This window comes from Diprion similis, chromosome 11, assembly GCF_021155765.1.
Source record: "Diprion similis isolate iyDipSimi1 chromosome 11, iyDipSimi1.1, whole genome shotgun sequence".
Lineage (NCBI taxonomy): Eukaryota > Metazoa > Arthropoda > Insecta > Hymenoptera > Diprionidae > Diprion > Diprion similis.
This window is the reverse complement of record NC_060115.1, coordinates 4729570-4751035: the sequence shown is the minus strand read 5'-3', so window position 1 is coordinate 4751035 and position 21466 is coordinate 4729570. Positions and strand designations below refer to the sequence as shown.

At 45.6% G+C, this 21466-nt stretch overlaps 1 protein-coding gene and 1 long non-coding RNA gene across 2 annotated transcripts; one reads left to right on the top strand and one right to left on the bottom strand.

Moving 5' to 3' along the window:
* The first annotated feature begins 3673 nt into the window (after positions 1-3673).
* On the top strand, positions 3674-20701 carry LOC124412416. The gene is made up of 3 exons (XR_006929793.1): positions 3674-3684; positions 8908-8913; positions 20592-20701. It is a non-coding gene; the product is annotated as an uncharacterized LOC124412416 (long non-coding RNA).
* On the bottom strand, positions 19473-20670 carry LOC124412415 (collagen alpha-2(IV) chain-like). Its single transcript, XM_046892273.1, has 2 exons — positions 20461-20670; positions 19473-20363 (listed from the first exon to the last, which is right to left on the bottom strand). The coding sequence occupies exons 1-2, from the start codon at positions 20668-20670 to the stop codon at positions 19584-19586; spliced, it is 990 nt and encodes a 329-aa protein (XP_046748229.1). The 3' UTR covers positions 19473-19583.
* Positions 20702-21466: the final 765 nt, after the last annotated feature.

The window sequence follows — 21466 nt, the reverse complement described above, 5'->3', positions numbered from 1 at the left end:
GATCGTCGAGCATGTAAGACGGTGGGAAACTCGTTATGCCTGGGATTATTGTTGCTGCGATGGTATCTTTGAATGAAATTAGCCGATGACGATGCATCGCATGATAATACGAGCAGCTCAAGTTCTCTTCATGGGGTAACTGAGGCTTCCATCAAACTTGGCCAAAGCAACGCGATCGAGGTATTGATGCTTGATAATGTTCAGAGGAGATTAATTCTCTATCTACTCGTGAATGGATATTTACCTCGTATAACGACGTAAGCAGCAGCTATGGTTTAACGTTATCGCAGACGCTTACTACAAGTATAATGCATACACATGTACACGCACGTATACATTAGGGTGTCCCTTATTTAGGATGTTGACGAATTTTTGCCACCCCACCTCCCAGATCAACTTTAAATAATTAGAAAACAATTATCAAACTTTTTCAGATTTTTACCTCAATACCTCGAAGTTTCTTATAGAAATAACGTGGGAAAAACTTTTTTTCTCAGTATATATTTTATTGTAAAAGTAATAATGGTAAAGAAAAATTGTAACTGTGAGGTTTTAGTCGGCAATAGTGCTACTGTCTGAGAAAAAATTCACATAATCATCTCGACGAATTGCACACCCTCGAAATCTGACTTTTCTTTATTTAGAGGAAATGCAATTCGTCTAGATTTGCTGGTATCGTGATGTGAATTTTTTTTACAGATAATAGCACTAATGCCCACTAAAACCTAGCAGTTACAGATTTTTTTTTTAATATTAATACTCTTGCTACAGAATATATACTGAGGAAACAAGCTTTTCACATGTCATTTCCATCAGAAACTTCGATCACAAAACGGACTGTCCCAGAGTTGAGGTGGAAATCTGAAAATATTAGGCAATTGTTTTCGAATTATTTGAAGTTGATTTTCGAAGATATCGATTTGTTCGCAGTGATTAACTGATCATAAACTGGTCATTCGATATTCGTTATCCCGTGGAATTATTAAAAAAAAAAAACCAAAAAAATGTCAAAGAAATTCTCAATTTACATTGTAGATGAACGGTTCTGAGGGGAAAAACTTGAAACCTATTCACGCTACAGACGGGTAGAAATCGAAGAAATACTAATGACAGTTATAACAATAACGATAACAATAATAATAATAGTAATAATAACAAGCTTGAAGGATACTATTAAAATTTAAAAATTTTCTCTACGTCATTTTTACTCCGCGGTAAAGAGCGAGAAAAACGCCCATTACTTTCGAGTGGCGAGGCGACGTCGTTAAATGAATAAATAAGTGCAAAAGCAAATAAACCCTTAATAACCCTTCGAGTCGCTCCTCGCAAGCGTCTGTCGCAATCCAACGTTACAGGCACCCACGTGTAGGGAATTAAAATACCTAATTAGTGAAAAGGTCCATCCACATGACTGGCGGAAAAAATTCTGCTACAAAGTCTTCTCGAAGATGCTCGATCTGCTGGTTCCCTCAGCTTTTGATCGCGATTTCTTCCGCCTCACCCTCTCTTTAATATTTCCTTAAGTCCTCGGTTTAATCCTAAGTCGTTAGCAGTCTAGTACCAATCGTTTAGGCCTTAATGGCTGATGAGTATGTACAGATAGCCGAGTAGCCCGAGGGCGCCAACCCCCAGCTTCAGCCTCGAACACCCTTCCCTTTGCTTCGGGGCTGTATAGGTATACATAGAAACTGGATGTAAGAATCGAGTCTAGAAGCAATCCGCCGCCTCCATCCTCGCCCTGGCATGGCAAACCGGTGTGTACTGCACGTACACGCGGTATACAATCTCGTAAAAAAGCCACTCTTACATCCGTCTTATTCCTCGGCTTAACGCGTCTTGAGCCAAATTCCCATGCGGTATTAAGCCACGGCGTTGGTATAAGGCAACCCACCGAACTACTCAAGCGGCCGTCGGCTCCATCGAATCCTGCAGGATTTTATCGCGCTCCGCAGGGTTGCGAGGATCGATTAATTATAATTAGAAGAAAAAAGAAACAACGGGAAACAAAGTTTTCGAACGCTCTTAAAAGAGCCGCTATTGTGGTGTGAATTTAAAGGGTTTTTGGCTGTTTTTTTTTTTTTTTTTTTTTTTTCTTGGTCAAGTTGACATTGTTTTACGGAAATCCTATATCTCTTCTATTATAACAATAAAAACGTTATCGGGAATAATGATTTTGGTATATGATGAAATCATTGTAGAACTTGTGTGAAATTGTCTTTACGTTTTGTTCATTTAACAAAAAAAAAAAAAAAAAAAAACTGGTTATTCAGAATAATTAATTTATGAAAATCAATTAAGGCGAATTTCTCTTCAAGCGTCAAATGCCGATTGCATATTCGAATGAATAACAATTTATCTAATTAGTATTTAAAGTCATGATTAAGTATATTATTACGTGGAAAGCAGTAGCGAAGGGAAAATGAGTAATATTAAAAAAAAAAAAACCAAAAAACCAAAAACAAAACAAAAAGCCGTAAGAGGATATGATATCCGGTAATTACTGTGCTTTTACAATAAATAATCGTATTATGGCAGGGGGGAGGTAGCGGGCTGGTCATGCGGAGCATGCGGTCGTGATGTTATCGCGATAATCGATGCTCGATAATATCCTCCAATAAATTTCCATGATAACGAATAAAGGATTTATATTATTGGCGCAGCTATGGCGTGTTTCACCCTGTACCGGGAGCAATTTGTTTTATTTCAGGTCACACCGTTCGCGATAATCACAGTTAGCATATTTTCAATGGCCCGTTTATTTTTTTCCTTCATTTTTCTTTTTTCCTTTTTGCCAACTGCACGATGCATCCTCTCCGGATTAGCGCAGCGCGTTATACTTGGCACTGAAAGTGCAGTCGGACTTGGAAATGCGTACTTTTGCGTTAAAAAATAATTTCTTTGAAGCTGTTTTACTGCTTTTCTTCTTTTCGTCTTCATATATTTTTTTTTTTAAATTTTTTTCTCTCTTTCTTCTTCGCTCCTTGTTTCTTCACAGTCGTAAAAATCATGACACCTGCAACCCGCGATGCTCGACGCGTGTTCGAGTCACACGGTGCTTGTACGTAGAATATACCAATTACGTCCACCGGCTCGTAAGTTTATTTTATACTTAAACTACCTTCACGGTCGTATTTAAACATTTTGTGAGCTACGCTTTTTAAAACCCGCCGTCGACCACGCCCTTCTTAAGCCTGTAGAACGAATAACTGGTAGGCAATTTTACTGCAGTAAATTAAGAGCGAGGCGCTATTTCAACTGTACGGCTATCAAGTTTCGAACGACAAGCACAAACAATCGCGCAAGCTCTGCAATTTCAATAACGTTTCATAATTTCCAGTCGTGGAAATGCTGAACCGATTAATATATCGGTTCCTTACTGTTGCACGTTTTGTTTGTTTTTTCTCTCGTAGCCACAGTCCCAAAAAAAAAAAAAAGAAAACCACAAACAAAAAAGATGCAGAAGGCCATTTTTTAATCGCATCTAACCATCTTCGAGCAATATGCAAGCTGACAGAAATGAAATACAAACAGGCCATGTTGCGAGCGCATGGCCACGTGTCCAAAGTTCTATTTATTGCCTCACGCCGGCTGTACATAGGCGAGTAGGTATGCGTAAAGAGAAACTTTACGATCTTTTTCACACCCCTGGAGACATAGTTTCGAATCAAATGTCAGAAACGGGGGGTGTCAATGCTCGTGAATAAATTTCATGTGGATACTTTGACGATAATTTCCGAACACAGCGCGTGTAGCCAGCAGCAGCAGTCAAAATATATCCTCCGATCATGGCCATAGCGGGTGACAAAAGTGGAGTTCGGGTGATCCAGGGGGTGGGCGGGGGTACCGGAGGGGCAGCGTCTGGATAGTTTTTTTTATCGGTCTTAAAATATCGTCATCAAGAAAGTTAATCGCGTAATAAAATGTTTTTGTCCCCTTGTTTGTCTAGCTCGAGGTATAAGAGAAGCTGAAAAATAAATTACAACGTACCGTGGCCGTCGGCCAGATATTCTGCGCTGAGTGCTGCCGCTGCAGCAGAGTCGAAAAATACAGTCGACTTGAAGGGTGCAGTTTCGCCGAGGTTCATCGGGGCTCCGGGAGCGTTGACTCGCGACTTAATTCCCGTCATATAACGGCAAAGCCCCGAGGAAATTGCGTCGCGCCGTGACGTTCAACCGGGTGTAATATGAATTTTAATCTATTCCGGTTTTCACGTTTCCACGATTTAAACATGTATTTGCATACACTTATTTCACGCCATCATTTCTGTATCGAGCAGGATTTGAAAAGTTCGCGTATCCATCTTGGACTACCGCATTTTTTTTTCCTTCTCTTATTCTTTCTTTATTTTTATTTTTTGTTTTTGTTTTTTTGTTGCGGTACTTCTTCCTCTCGCGGTAAATACAGAGTTGTTATCCGCTAAGAAAAAGCTGAGAAACTCGTTTATTCCCGGCTTTTAACAACGTTCGTTAAAAAACCTTCCTTGAAGATCCCAATGCGTGAGGAGAACCGCGCGTAATCGTCACTTTTACATCTTCGCATTAAACTTAATGGTAAATTGACAATGGCGGTAAAGCTAAGTAGGTGTATCTTAGCTACTATGCTACTGGCTACAATAACATTCACCAGCACTTTCCCAGTGTTGAATAAAATATTATCAAGTACGTTGTACCTGCGTAGGTATACATTTTCAACCCCGTGATGAAGACGTGCGTTGAGCGTTGGTAGATCCCTCAATTCTGAATTTAGAAACAACAGGACTGGATGACTGCTCAAGAAGAACCGGTTCCATTTATGCAACCTTGGTTACCGTGAAATCTTATTACTAAAAACTCACTCTCGTTACAACCGTCATTTGTAGATATCTAACGCAGCTGCAAGCTCGCCGATAATGTATGCATAGGAAAGCTTAATGTCCCAATTCTCCATTGCTTGGTCGGGTGTGCGCGAAACTACATGGCTCGGAAGTAACCTGAAATTGCATATCGAAAAGCTACCTTAACCTCGGCTTTTAGGAATTCTGGGGAATCGCAGGAACACAAAATCGCAGAACGACTTTTTTCAAATAATAACGTCGCTGACGGTTTAGACTTCTATATTAAATGAAAAGGAAAAAAAAAAATTTTGGCAACTGCCCACGTACCCGCGTTAGTTGATTCTTTTGTTCTCTGTCGTATTGGATTGTATAGTAACGTCTGATACAGTCGAACAAGTAATATTGTTATCGTTGAATTGTGGTTTTTTTTTTCGTCCATTGTTTCCCAACTTCTAACAGACATGTTGGACATTTCCTGAATATAATTCGTTTTAAACGTGCATCAAAATTGTCCAAGCGCACGTGAATATTGTACCACGTAATTGGTCACAGACAGGGCAGGTACGCCATGCGCAATTGCAGGACACTATAAACTGGTAATTAGTCGGTCACATTGAGCGAAAACACGAATGTGCTACGTCGGTGATTTAATTAGCCTATAACTCATGACTAATTTATCCCGTTCAGATTAGGTAATTAAATCGAAAACCATAATATCGAAACAGTAAACGTAGCTACCAACGATAATCGACTTCCGGTCTTGTGACAGCGGTCGGATCTACTCTGAGATAGATTTCCAGACGTTTGTTTTCTTCCTTCTTTCATATCTGAGGCAGTTCCGCGACTTCGGGGAGATCGAGGGCGCTGATTTTGATTTCGTTGAGTAGAATCGGCCAGCGTTATGAAAACGCCGGCAATACCTTCGAGCACCGACCTACATGCCGTACATCCTCTGTCAAAGGAGGTATCCATTTGCCACAGAACCGGGTTCTGGGTCGCGTCCAGGATACTCTAATGGCACCGAATCCCGGTCCTATCACTGCAATTACTTGCCCGTCGCGTTCCTGGGACTGGCAACTTCGATTACACCCCTGAGATATTGCGATATCGCGCTGGTTCTTCGTGGTTGGAATGAGAGACAGAGAATCGCCTGACCTGCCGGATATTATTCGCGGACATTTGCAGCCTGGTAATTCGACCAGAGTCATGCGGAGTTGTCGGGCCGAAGTTTAACCGTGTTTCCATGCCAGCAAAGTACGAGGAGCATATTTCTATGGGTTCACCACTGGATTGCCGAGGAAATGACGAGGCGGACTTTTGTGTGTCGGGAGCTGGTGAAGTTGCAGAGAGGCGGTCCGAGCCTTGCGCTTACCAGCCTTTGGTCCACCACGAGACGACGAGGAGCACCAAGGGATACCCCGGAACAGTGAACCCATACTGCATTGTCCGGATTTGCGGACTACAGCGAGGAGCAAGAGAGCAGGAGGCATTGAAACGGATTAGTGGAGAACTGGCTGGAAATTGAACATTGTAGAGCTTCGCTACCGCGTTTTCGCGTTTTGGCGACCGAGGCTACCGAAATTATCTCCAGAGGGTGGGATGGGGGGCGGAAATCGATCCGTAAAATTCTAAAATTCTAGGCGTCCATAACGGAGAGGTAGCGGTGCCTGAAAAATGTCTGAGAGCAATCAGACGCCCGCATGCTTGGATCACCAGTGGCGACTATGTATGCCCGCCCACGACGCCGACGACGCCGACGACGCCGACGTCTGCTGCCGTGAAACGCTCAACTAGCCTCCGACCCGTCGAGCCACGTACGTTGAAACTCGTCGACTCTTAACGGGGCAGCGACGGAAGAAAAATTCTCTATCTTGGAGAGACTAGCTGCACAGATCCTCCTTGCCAAGGCAAAGGAGGGGGGAACAATCAGCGCGCCATTCACTCGCAGAACCAATTGTCGACCGTGCAGGTCCTGGATGTCCCTGTCTTATTCCCGGCCGGATTATCCTTTGACCATGACCAAACGAGACAATAATACAGACGGCTTACTGGGAGACAAGAAAACTTTGAGTCGTACCTACCTCAAAGTATAACGCGAAATTTCTCGTTATTGGTTATCTCTTCGCGGTTCGATCGCCACTCTCGTATCCGTAGAATCGTTCCTTTGTGTCGCTGACAACCGCGATTCGGCACGAGAATTGAAAAACTCTTTGTCCACCCTTGGCTACACTCTTTTTCACGGCTATTCCACGGATCCGGTCCACACCGGGGATTTTCACTTTCATTTAGCGCCTCATTGCCTCGACATATATCTCCTCGATTCGATACTTTGCCAAAGATGAATGGAGGCCGAATGCACTCCGCGGAAACCGATCAGAAGCTGACCTCGGTTCAGCTTCCATTCCTTTCCTTTACTTTCCTTCCTCTTCTCCACGACGTCTCGAGCACTCCGAAAAATGCGATAATAATGAATTATCCGACCGGATGAAGCGATCGAACCTCCGCGGTTCTTCCGACAATAAGAATTTCTTCTTCATTTCGGTCTTCCGGTCCACTTTTAGCCCTCGAGGAATCCTTGAAACGCTCTCTTTTATAGCCCCCCACCCCTCCTCCACACATATTCCGCTGACAATAGTCCTGACGACGTTACTATACGTGGGCCGGTAAAACCGTGGACCAAGGGGTACAGGTCAGGCAGTGTTACCTCGACAATGTAGCGCTGACCCAAATGGCCCGAGGCGCCCAGCAACGATCGACGTCACATATCGATTTATGATACGGGGGAATCGACCAACAACGTGATCGAGCTCCTTGTAAACCCGAAGTATTATTGCTAGGAGAAATCCATTGTGGATACCGAGTGGAAATTTCACTTCACGCGGGGGATTTTTAATACCCCGAAAGCTTGACCGATCCTCGAAATCGTCGGGGGCCGCAGGACGCGCCCCTCGAAGCTGAATTCGTCCTGCCGTGCCGTGCCGCGGCGCCTAACGAGCTTTATTGGATCGGCACCTACAGCCATATAAAAAGGCGAAATTCGTTGGACAAACAAACACGCCGCTGGACGTTGGGCATTTATTTAAATACCGCTCGGCAAACTCAGGCGTGCAGGGAAACTTATTCAAACAGGGATAATTCGCTCCGGCTCGACAGGGGTGCGCAGGCTGCGAATTACGAGGGTCGCTGATTTGACTAAGAAGGGCTTCAAACGGCCGTAGACGCGAGGCGCTGGCCGCTGTTTGCCAGAACGGGGCTCAGGAGATAAGTTCACTCGGACCTTATTTCCTTCCCTTCTCTTCCTTACTTCCCCTCTGGCTCGGGGCCACACGCACGTCGGGGCTAAAAATGCACCCAGTCAAATTACGGAGACGTGTGATTTTTCGGATTTCACACCCGGGCGAGCAGAGCCGTCGACCCTGCATCCCAAAGGCAGGATCATCGCGGCGATCTGACCTGGAGTTTACCCGATTTATATAAATTTAGCAAGGGTGAATGTCGCCGGTGGAAAAATAACACCCGGAAAGCACACGCCGAAGATAAAGACCCCCGCACCCCTCGAACGACGCTATTTCGATAAATATTACGCGTCGGACGGTTGCGTTACAGATTTTCAGAGGATTTTACGCCCCGTTGGACACCCGTTCTGATCAACGCGCACCGTCACGAGTACGAAACTCTTATTTAGACTACCAAAAAGCGGGAAAAATCTCTTTCTCTCTTCAAACACATAATCGCACTACGTTGACGGGGCTTGCATCACACGGGGTGGAAATACGACGTTTTTCCGGCTGATCGATTTCTCCGATGCATCGTTGCTCGAGGGGTGAAACGGGGGCTTTATTCTTTCTCTGACCAGCGGTGCAGGTCCTCCTTCATCCCTTGTCGATTGTTTGTCGATCCGGCGCGATGCCCGATTTTGCTTTGCCATCTGCATGCATTGAATTTTAGGTGCATCGTTGTGTGTCTGTATCTGTATTCCGGTTCCAACATCCTGGTCTGGTGAGTCAAATCTCTTGGATCAAATGATGAAGGTTATAAGCACTGGAAGGAAGGAGTATGGAAGGTAAATTCGATTCGATCCTGTCCTTATCGAGTCACACGTTTTACTTATTCTCTGCAGGGACCGTTTGTCTCAAAGATAAAATCTGCTAGCCACCCACCCTTAGTTACGGGGTAACGTACTTTCTACCCCTAAAAAACTGCAATCATGCCACGTGGGTGGTTTGGAAAATCCGGAAACTTTTTTCGGCCAGATGAGGAAGAGAGATTTTGAGCTGGAATTTGGGACTCTTTCAAATTGTCATCGTGGATCAATCAGGTGCGAGAAAAACATGCGAGAGAGCATATAATATGAGAGAGTTTTTTCATGCGACTAGCGAAACTTAATTCCGAGCCAATTTCTGCGTCTCTCTTTGTGAGGTGGCAAGGCGGAGAGCCAAGATGGCAACTTTGCATCGCTCAGCCTGCAAGCTCTGAGGCTGCCGCTCCTCCCTTCGCATCCTTTCGGGACGTTCCAAGGGTCTCTGGGGACGTCGGAGGTCCGGGAGCAGAGAAATACGCTCTTTTCCCTTTCCTCCCCGACTCGGGTCTCCGCTCATTCCTCCCTTTTTCTGGTCCACAATTCCCTCCAATTCTTTTTCGCGAAACAAGTTTGCAAAATGCAATTTTCCCGTAGGTTGACAAGTCATCTAATCGCACGCAGGTCCTCTCCGCCTCTTCTAACACACGTGTATACGTACACGTATACCAAACTCTTCTCTCGAACGTGTACGGCGATGTGGCGTGATGCTTCCACCTTCTTTTCTTCGCTCGCCCTCGTTTTCTTCGTTCCCTCGGCGTGTTTCCATTTGCCAACTATTTAGAAAACACTTCTCACCCCTTTTTCGCCGGCTTAACTTCAATTCCAAATTCCATATACCCTCAAACGAAACCTCGATTGCTTCAAAACGAAGTGAATCACCTGCTGTCTGTTCTCATTTTGTTCGCCTTAACAGAGTTTCGTCTTCAAAAGTCGAAGTTCCGTACACTTGCAAATAACCACTCACCCCTGTTACAAATTTCGCCATCATTTCTTCATTTTCACCTGAACGTTCGCACCGAATGAAAGCCGCGTCAGCAAAAAAATTCCATCGCTAAATAATATAAACGAAAACTTGTTGCTTGGAGACCTCGTATTTCGAATTTAAGAGCTATGAAATTGGTCAATAGAAATGATCTGTTTTGTATTAACCTGTTCCTGTTCAGACATTTTATTAGCTCAGTGAAAAAATTGCTGTTTCCAAATTGCCTTCTGTACCCAGAAATAAAAAATAAAAAAAAAAACGATTTTTCATAACTGAAAAAGTTGTGTTACTACCTTTGCATCGACTATATGATACTTCGTTCTCTTTGGACGCATGAAATGAAACCAAACGAAACCAAAGCCACAGTATTTTATTCGCGAGGTTCGACAGGTTAGAAATAGCCGTATTTCACTGTCCTGTTAAAAAAAAACTTGGGGAGAGACTCGTGCCAGAAGAAGGGAGGGATGATTTTAGGGGCGGAGATCGGGCACGCGACACCGGCTCGCTAGGAGGTGCCATTAATCAGAAGGAAAGCAGATTTATCGGTTGATTGTTTCAAACTTATATCTATCTGCTCGTGCAGACGCTGCTCTATCTGGCTTCCGTGCTTGCGGAACCTGGAGGCGAAGAACCGCTCTGCGTTTGCCGCAATTCTTGGACCGCGCTCCTCGGACCGCTAAAGCGTTTCTCGCCTCGAGGCTCCGCCGCCGTTCCGTGAGATTCCGATAACTTAATTTTCGCGAAAGATTACTCGCCATTATTCATCCCTTGCGGCGATCGACGCCATGCGCCGCGGCTGCAGTTGCCTGATACGACAACCTCCGCCATGCACTCAGCGAACTTTGATTATTCCGGAGGAGGGAAAAAATGGTAGAAAAAAGCTGCAAAAGTAGTACAGCGGTGATATTAGTTGTATCGCTTCATAGAAATTGGATCAAATTATTCGTGCTTTGTTTCCTTCAGCTCCTCAAACGTCTGTTTATGCTTCTTATCTTTCGCTCTTTTTTCTCCGCGCGGTTCATCTTTTACTTTTTCCAATTTCCTCTTCATTTATACGCGCCTGCGAAACTGCGGTAAAAAAAACGAGGGATGAATCACCCGGTGCAGGATTTTCTGCCGTGACAATTCCACCCTCGCAAATCATGCTTACTTTCAAAGCGTATATACACACTCAGGCGTATTTCTTTAGCTTTCTCTCTGAATTTTCTTCTCCTACCTACTCGTGAAACTCGAGTGCTAGCATCTCCTTAAACTTCCACTGGAGTCAAGACTTTGTTAAATGACAGGCGCGTAATCAGCGGCAGTGGATGGGCGGAGTCGGAAAGACTGAAACTGATAAAAGTACAAACTCCCCCGAAGTGCGAGGGCTAGAGCTTCCCTCTATTCTGCTCTTCCTCCTTCTCTTTTTATCCCTTTTCTCTCACGCCCGCATTTCACGCTACTCTTTTCCCTACCGAAGAGCGAAGGACGTGCGAAATGAGATGTCACCGGCAAAAACTACTCTTACCCCGTGTCTCATTCTCAACGGAAAACGAATTATTTTTACCCTCTAGCTTGTCTTTTCACTAAAGCAGCACATTTTTTGCAAATCTCTGAAATCACGCTTTTCTTTGAGATGAAAAAAATACCGATAACGTTTCTAACTCCTTGATATTAAAAATCCAGATATTCATCCCTCTCTTTTCACTGTTGTATAAAAACAAAAGTAAACTTTTGACTTTATCAATTTTCTACATTATTTTTCTCATTGATACTAAAACATTGTTTTCAACATTTTTTTTTTTTCTGTCCCCGTAGTAACCACCATGCACTCGAAGTATGACCAGCACGGGGCTTTTGCACAAGCATGGCGTAGGCAGATAAAGGCGTACCTACATGGAGCAGCATTACAAGCCACGCAACGGCGACTGGCTGATAGTAGCCAGCGCAGATAGCAGCAGCCGGAGCAGACAATAATTGATCGGACCGTTAAGCTGCCGCTATAAGCCTCTGATCCTATTACGCAGATACACGGCAGACACAGGAGCCCCCGAAGTCGGCGTGGAGTCGGGGTCCTAACCCCGAGGGCCCCACTCACCTGCAGCCTCAGTATTTCACTCTATTTGCAAAATTTATATGCACACTTACTTTATGAGGATTTGGGTGGAAATCATTTGTGAGTACAGTTGGAAACATTTGGAGGCAAATCATGAATTGCAATTTTATCAGATGTCGAAACCAATTATCATCTTTATATGATTTTGCATGTTTCTCACATTTTCAGAGTGGCGTAGCGTTCTAAGAGTGCGTCAAATTTTCTATTTACTCGCACGATTTTTGAATGCTGTAAAAACTGGGAAATAAGAGTGAAATCTGGTACGGCAGGTGTCCTCTGCTGCCTAACAGAGTTTTGGTCGGCCAACGTGATTATTGTGGAAACGAGGCTTGAATTATGTTTGAATAGCGTTATTTACGGGCGCGCTCAAAGGCTGCCTGAGGCTATTAACCGATGGTGTCGTTGGAGGTGTCAACTGAAGGCGAATTTAACGAGAGATTAGCGATAAATGGGTAAAACACACATCATAATAATATTTTCTCTCTCTCTCTCTCTCTCTCTCTCTACATGTATACATATTTTTCTCTATTTCTATTTTCAGCCCGATAAGGATGAAGCAATAAAAATTTCCGGACGTGGTTGTCCAGTCTAGTCGGCTGACGTGCTTCCCCTGAGGGGCATCAAAGTGACCCGTTTCAGTTTCCTGCAGGTAGGTAGAAAGTGGTGCCGTCAGAGCGGATTGCGAATCGGTATATCAGGAGTGTGGTTGTCCGTTCAAATAATTATATAGGCTATACGTGTAACTTGTGATTTCACAGTAATCAAAATATCGCGTTGCTGTTATGGCAGTAAACACATATCGTTAGATCATTGCACGGTAGCTGTTATAAGCCGGATTTACATTCAAGGATCACACCAATCAATTCTCGTCATCACGGTCAATCTTTGATCTCGTCAATCTCCATCTTCTTACGAGAAGGTGCGACTTTTACTGGAAGGGGAATCACAGCCACCGCAGCTGTCAACTTAGTACAAAATACTGCAGTGATCGCAATTTGTGTGCCTGCGTGGGTTACGAGGGACTCCAAAGTCCCCGATAACAAAGCCCTATCCTCGTTTCTGGGCTCTCAAATTGCCACTCTCACCCCATCAATTCACACCATCGAACGGTGAGTCCCATTTCGTCGGGAATTAGGTTCAGAGTACCAAGTGGCGCCCCAGGCATGAAACTCCGAAGGAGTTGGAGTGTTGCACCCTGGCACAAGGCAGCCATATTTTCAGCTGCAACCGGGGCAATTAACGCTGGCTTTGCGCAGCTTTGGGATCCACGAGCTCCTTATCACGTTTTAAATCACTTCCTTCCTGATCACGATTCAGAATCATCCTGGTCCCCTGACGAAACCTGACGCGACTTGCCCTCGGGCCTGCAAGGGTCTTTGGGACCAAATGACGACCCCACGTGGTCACACGATCAACGGCACTCCGGGCGTATATTTGCATGACAATGCCGCGTCATTACAGCTCGACCCAATCAAACGTAGCGGGTAGTTTGCTCTCGAGTGTTTATTACCGATGCGCTATGCAAATTGTCAGATCAGGGTAGGCTGGCTCTGCGTACAGCACTGCAGATGCCCATTGCAGTGTGCTAGTTTACACACATTTAAAGGATATTACATCCACGTCTGGGCAATATAACGCGCGTCATTACACGTGAACGGCGTGTAGCAGGGTGATAATAACTTTCGTTGAATTTTCGGAACGCGTCCGAGTCACTTTGGAAGTGCCAAATGTGCAGGGCAGTATAGAGATTGCGGAGTTCGTTTCTCGAGTCGCGCAGATAATGATTGGCGTGATTGCACATGCTCGTCGTTCGCATCATTGCTACCGCCGCCATCATTAGTCTCCTTGTTGAATGATGAAGGAGACCAATTTTCCATATGAGGTTCCATTCTGTCTCCGAATAGTTCGGTAATCATTTCCAGATTCAAGCGTTGGACCCTTCCGTTACCGTTCTTCCATAGAACCTGACTGAAACAATTAACTCTCCTCGTCTCAATTCTCTGTTTCCTTATATTCTTGTTCGGTTGAATGGAAATTGTATCTGCAATAAGGTCAAGAATTCCGTTCCCGGTCTTCTGGGTCCATTGCTGGCACGAGCTAGAGACGAGATCCCTCGAATGTAAATAGAATCCAGACCCTTGAGTCAGCCGTTGAATCTGGCCTCGACTACAGACATCGGGCACGATCTTGGCACGTTATCTCTCACGAGGCTGAATAGCAGCCGGTGTACACGAGGCTCAGAGATACAATCGTATCTCGAGTAGGCGCGAGAGGCCCACACGCGAGTCAACGAAAGCGCGTATATTAAGTAGCGGCTTCCACCACTATCTCGCCAAGGACCAGGGGTAAGTTCAACCGACGCACTCGACGCACCAGACAAAACGTCGGGGCTTTGTTATAAAGCTCAGGGTCTTTGTTACCAGATAACCGTTGGACTTGGCGAGGAACGAATGAACGACACTGCTACTAGTGAAAGCCAGATCAACTCTTCCTGCATGCACTCTGCATTTTTTTTTTTTTTTTTTTTTGCAACTTGCATTAAACGGATACGCGCATGTGTCGAAAGAAGATCAATTGTCAGCTTCTTGCTTCGCAGTTTGACTTGAACTAATCATCACGATCATTAAGTGTCTGCTTAAGCAAACACGGCATTGGAGCTGGTCTATACGAAGCCATTGATACGTGTCCTGGAAGGACCGTTACAGCTGTTTTTCTTCCGGAAGGACACAGTGGGCGATCGTTGCCTAACCATGTGGCGTTACCAAGATCGCGAAGTGCGGGTGGTCAGACTCGCTTTACACAAGTGATGGTGGACACGTGTTGGTGCAGTTTAGTACCCACACCGGGTGTGCCTGCAACGGATCCTGTAGGTATATGGCTGGCCACTGAGAAGCGGAAGGCAACCACCTACGAAGGTTCGTGCTCCATTATTTAGCTCGTATCTTCCGAGTCCATGCGAGAGCCGGTGACCCACCCCCAAAACCCCTCTAAATGCAGCTTCAGACCGCTGCAAACAAACTGCATTCACTTAATTCGACACTGGTCGCACGCGGAGCAAGATAAACCGATTTTCGAATTTCTCGAGCCACGCGAGCGGTGATAGATCGTTATGTGAACAAAATTCTGCAGTCCAAGTACCTGCGGTAACGAGTCCTGACTGCTTATACTTTGAGCAATTTTACGTGGGGATTTGCTTCGACCATGCGATTCTTGAGCCTAAATTCGACCCGCTTCTTCGTCGTAAGGCTTAGAGATTATATACCGTAGTTATGGAAACGGGGTCTCGCAACATTTTGTGTACACACTCCTTCTCATTTTGGAAGACACCAACCGTTTCGCTCGAGCGATTATGCAATCTAGAGATATTGTTCAATTATGCCCTCCAGCCTTGTGAAATTTGTCCAATATAATAAGCCGCCCAAAATGCATGGAGCTTTTATCTGTAAATTGTACTTGGAGGAGCAGGATTTTCAGGGAATTATCATCAGGGAAAGAGAATAAATACATAAGTCAAATGTTCTTGCGCGATGATCAAAGTGAATAATAATATATAACCAAGGTATATATTAATAATGGTTAAACATCATCATTCGGTTTTTATCGGCTTGAATACTTTTTGTTAATAAAAATGAGTGGCTCTGTTGAGTGGTTTGCCTGGGTTGAAAGCTACTTGGAAAAGTAATTTCGATCATCCACCGTCAGGAACCAACCGAAACACTTTTCTCTGAAAAGGCTGTGAGAACAAACAGCGGATTGGAGTACTAGTTTATAGTTTAGTAAGCGTAAAATGGGACCTGTGTTAGAGTTGTACGCGGCATCGAATAGAAGAGCGCTTTCATACCTACGACAACAAAACTCTTTACGAGATAGCGATCGCGAAGAGACAACAGACACTCTATGCAAATGCAGCAGCAGCCTCGTCGTCCTCGTCGTCCTCGTCGTCCTCGTCGTCGTCGTCGTCGTCGTCGTTGTGGCACTCGAGGCAACGAGTCACGTGGACAAGGAACCTCTGGGAGCGGCTAGGCTCGCTCCATATATTATTCAAACGCGAAACGTTGTAAAGTAGCGGTGACCAAGCCTGGAATGGGAACGGTGACAAGAGGGAAGCGTTAAGCATAGAGTCGGTGCCGAGCTCACGAGGCAGTCGGGTTGAGATTCTCCTCCAGAGCCGCGTGGGCCGGTTCGAGTCGTCGACGAAGGTAAATTCGAATTAGCATACGTAGATAAAATTCGGAGCACCTATGTACGTGCGCGACTCTCCTGCTCTTGCGGCTCACATCCGGTACACGACGGTTCGATTGGGTCAAAGGGTCACGTAAAAGATAAACCTGAGTAATGGAGTGGCTCAGCTGAGCTCGCGAGCCGTTCTCTCTACTCGCTGAACGTCGCAAGCTCTCTTAGAGCGGCAAAGCAAACGAAGGGAATAAAAACTAATAAGGTACCTTACCCCCGCTGTGGGTCGGTTATACCGGGTTTTATGGGAACAATGGAAACTTTTTTCCCGCGAAGTCGTTTTCTCGAAGATAATAATTTCTCCTCCTCGACGCCTCGTTCTCTTTCCATCCGTTGGGTTGTATATACACCCTGTGCACCTATGCCATACTTATTGTATGTCCACGTACATATAGGCATACATATATAGGTATACAAAACCTTGAGATATAGTCAAGACGACCGCATCCCTCAATCGATAGGGAAAATAAACTCGCATACTACCCGAAGCCCCATGCTGTTCCACAATGCTGTCCGAGATCCACGTCTTTGACGTGTCAATCTCACCCTCGTGTCTTCCTATACGAGCTATCCTAGACGAACGGTTTTATCCCGCGAACAAGACGCGATAATTAGATCCGCGGAAATCCCATTACAATTTATCGGCCTATTACAACTTTCCAAGAGTTAATCCCCCGGCGTCTTCCGGTCGAGGCTGGGGCTATAGACCCCTGCACCAGGCAACTAGCTCGCTTCGAGTAACAGAGGGAAACTGGAAATCGCACGATGGGATCATTATTTCCCAGTTACCACGTATAACAGCCCCCTGCAGTGTCTGTCCGTACTCAACTCCAAGGTCCAAGCACCTCGCGCGCCGCGTCGTCATTGCATTTACTCTTCGCCCGACGATTACTTCGCCAGTAGCATTTATCGGCACCGCATCCATTCAACCCTGCTACAGCCGGCCCTAAAGTCTCGATTATGCGATATAAAGCTCCTTCTCCTTTAGCAAGCAGCACTCGCTTCCTGGCTTCCCAAGCGGGACGCGAAGGGCGCCCCCCCCCCCCCCTCTCCTATCGCCTGATTGAACCGCAACTCGAACACATGTGCTGACGGCAACGCTCTGATTGGGGTTCCAGATGGGTTTTGCTCCAGTCTTACAATTTAGCCATCTCTTCGACACCCACTTCCTTGACTACCACCATTCCTGGTAACGTTCTACTCGAGACTATACTTTCATGATTTCACCCATCGAACGGACGATTCTAATCGGTATATACCCCCGGATTTCCGTTCATCATTATTTGCCGATCGCGGTGGGATGCTCGTAGAAAAGGGGAGGCAACAGATGGAGAGGAGAAAGAACTAACAGAGTCTAGAAAGGGGCGATTCTCGCCGGAAACCCTATTTCGGATCCCATCTTTCTCACGATTGCTATACGAGCTAATTTTCCCGCTAGTTAATGTTGTTTGCGTTGTTCGATGCCAATTAATTATCCGTACCCTATCCGCGATTTCTCTTAACTAGGAGAGAGACGCTGCGGATAAACGGACCATCGAACCGACTACTTGGGTAACAGACCATTACTTTACCACACTTGCTCTACCTTCTGTTTTGCTACACTGTTTATACCACTCGTTGGCCCCGTCCAACTTCTTCAGGCTTCGACTACAGGCTTCTTGATTATCTTATATTTCTAAAACAGACCGAGACAAATTGCAAGAGAAATTGACCAGCACTCCGGGATCTCTGACCATTTGGAAAACCTCACTGCCAGCGACCCTTAGACGGAAAGTTACTACCGCATTTTATACATTTTTCATACTTTATAGAGACTCGCTGTCAACCTCCGTATCTTCGGTGCCATTCTATTCAACTGGGTCTGTGTTGTCCTAACGAGAAGTTGCCTCTAACTCCTCACCGCGGAGGTTTTGTGGGAAAATAATAATAACCAGCGAGACGTTTCCTCGGCTTTCATTCCAGGACGTAAACGCGTGTCTCTGGTGTTCAACGAGTAACTAATTTCATGGTTTTGTTTCGAGCGAGCCAGGCGGCTGTGCTTGATGGGTACAACGATGAGCCCTTATACCCTGTACTGGAGTAACGGAGGCGTTCTCGACCCTTGATGAAGGTGTTCCAAGGTAAAGATCCGTAGACCGTTGAAGGGGTTTGCTCGGCTCGTGGATGGGTCGGGCGGTTTGGGGCGAGGTAGATGCGAGCGTGATGAACGCGACGGGAACGCTAACGAGAGCCGGGACTTGAGGGCAATTAGCTCCTCCGTTTGATGACTTTTGTAAATGTTTAATCTACATCTTTATGCAGGAATATACCACCGAGTATTTGACAATGTAATACTATTTCATCCGACTGTTTCTGGTCCTGATAATCTCATAGTTATCTATCCGCACATCAACTTTGGATACCATATATCACTCAATAAGTCACGGTCAAAGTGCCTCGCCAAAGTGCAGAAGAATTAGAAACCGTCCATTACACTCAGTACGTGTTGCTCCTGCATAAACAGCCACAGGAATCGACTTTTTGCAATGCGTATGCTAATTTAGGTCGCTCGCGCGACCGCGCTCCACGTAACGTGCATAATTCGCATAATTTACAAGCATTATCGCCAACGTTGGATTTCATCGCCGGGAATTAAATTACGCTGGTGCAGTGACAGGTCCCACAACGATGTCACCGTTTCGGTCAGACAACTCGTGAATACAATTGAGGTTCGAATCAAAAGCCAATTGCCAGGGAAAAAATTGGCCCACGGGAAGTTTGAATATCTCAGGAAAATGTGGCGCTTTTCAGCGTCCACGTCAAGATCACGCCTTTCGACCAGCGATCTTCGACGTCGATATATCGACAAGCTCGATTCAAGAACGATGAGAGCAGAGGCTGAAACTGTTTCAAGGCTCAAAGGTAACACCCAAACATTTCTACGGAGGCAGGATAGTACTCCGCACTTTGAGTGTCGGGACCAGGTGAAATTCATGTATGGAAATTCTCTGCCGAGCATTACGCATGTAGAATGTAACGCCTAGTAGCTTCAGGCAGCTGAAGACCTCCTACAGCGACATTTCGCAGGAAATGTATTTTCCCAGACTGTCGAGGTAAAAATATTCGCTCAGCCATCGAATGGGGCAACCTCGTGTCGTATGCGCCCCTCCATACCCTCAGGTAAAATACGTCGCATACATGTGCAACTTGACTACAAAAAATATCATATACCTTCGCTCCAAGATTGAAACATATTCATCGGACGAGTAAGTGAGTATTAAGGAGATAAAGGTGCAGCATATTTATTTTCTCACTCGAGATACGTGTTCGTAAAACATTTATAGTCATCTAACAGTCGTGTCTACCAAGTGCAAGAGTATTAAATAAATAATAACACGATCTAAGAGTCGTTGTAGATTTGTTCTGTGATGTCTGCCATGGTACTCAGGACGATGGAACTGAGCCACAGTCCCTCACGCATAATATATCCACCGACTATGAGGAAAGGGCAGTTTCGGGCGACGGCCGAATAGGCATCCAAGATTGTGGAGATGAGCCCCCTCATGGCTTCGGTCGGATTTGAACTGCTGAGTCCATTCTGAATGGCGCTTTGGATACCGCTGACCAGATCTTGTCCAGGGCTGATTTCGTTCGCTACCCTTTGCCTCGCCTCTTCAGTAACATCTCGCATCCCGGGGATCATCGGGAGGCTCGGAAAATTTGGGATCTCGGGGATGTTGAGATCCTGGGGATTCGATATTTCAGGCAAAGACGGAACCATGTTGGATACATTAGGCATCTGGAAGTTCCTTAAATCAGGAATGCCGGAGAGACCCGGTAGGCTTGAACCGTTAAGAAGGTCAGACATGTCGGTTGTATTAAAACTATCCGAGAGCTTGTAAGGCACGGTACTTCTAGGATGACGACTAACGCTAACGTTGGGGACTAGTGGTTCAAAAATTTTGCCGAAAGCATTCAAGAAACTAGATAGGATTGGCAAGCCTGGAAGTTCGACAGGATTTGGAGGGCCGTGAAGTCCGTGAGGTTTTGAAGGCTTTGGGTTATTGTGCGACCCAGAAGAACCTGAAGGTCCTGGAGGCCTTGGATGTCTATGAGGTCCATGATGCCCCGGGCGCCTGGTTCCCTTAGTAGCAGACTGTGTCGTACTTTGGGCTGCACTCTACGGTTCATACAACCAATTACATACTATAAGCATAAACTCTCCCGAATTCTATGACGTCTTAGCACGATATCATATCACCACAATTGCAACTTACCGTAGCATTTGTCGTTGATGCGGTTGTACTTTCGGTCCTAATTCCAGTTGTACTATTGGTCGTACTTTCGGTCGTTGATACACTTGTGGTATCAGTAGTTGATGCGACTGTGGTAGTGACCGGGGTCGTAGTGTTCAGTGAAAGGGTAGTATTCGACTGGGCTGATAAGGAGCCCGCAACAGCGAGTAGGATTATCAGCTTACCGTACATAGTGTATGAAGTGAAGTGAAATCGTATCGTACGAGACTTTGGAAGTCGGTCGAGTGCAGAGTAATTTATACTGAATAATCGAAGGTCGTATTTGCGCAAGGCAAACCATTGCGCTACAAAGAAACCCATCTGCGGCATTGTTTCAAAAGAGTTAACTGTACGTGGAGTAGATGACGTTTCCTGAATTATCACTTGTTTGACCAGCTGCTCGGTTTATGTAATTGGCATTCCGATGCGTCAACTGCAGAAGGTGCGGGATGGATGTTGCCGTGAAACAACAACGGGACTCGCGCATTTGAAGAAGAAGGTGATAAAATAGAATCAATGGCCCCAAAATACATTCCCTTGGAAGACTTCCGGCCGGAAATCGCCCCTCCCGCATGGTGGGAATAGTTTGAGTAATATCCAAGGGAAAACTTGAGGTACACTCCGGGAATCTTTTATATGAAAATTTTCCAGAAGGCTGGTCTCAACGTCGCCGTCGTCCTTGCGTCCTCGGCTCGGGACGGTAAGCAGCCCCGGGCAGAGCTTTGCAGACGAGCCACCATCTATCGACAGAACTCTAAACTATTCCTCAGATCTTCTTCATCCCCCAGTCAAACTCCCCATACCCTCGTCTTATTCCCGGCTCGAAGCCGCTTGGAAAACTGCCAATTCGCTTGCATACATCGACCCTTCTGACAGTATTACGTGGAATAAAAACTACGGTACAATAATCCATTTCAATGGTCCGAGAGAGAATATTCCGTACCATTGGCACGGACCAAAGATTCGAAATTTATATTGCCTTTATGCC

Coding starts and splice junctions, on each gene's coding strand:
- LOC124412415 (XM_046892273.1), bottom strand. CDS start 20,670: ATGTACGGTAAGCTGATAATCCTACTCGCTGTTGCGGGCTCCTTATCA. Junction 20,364..20,460: donor CATCAACGACAAATGCTACG/GTAAGTTGCAAT, acceptor TATGAACCGTAG/AGTGCAGCCCAAAGTACGAC.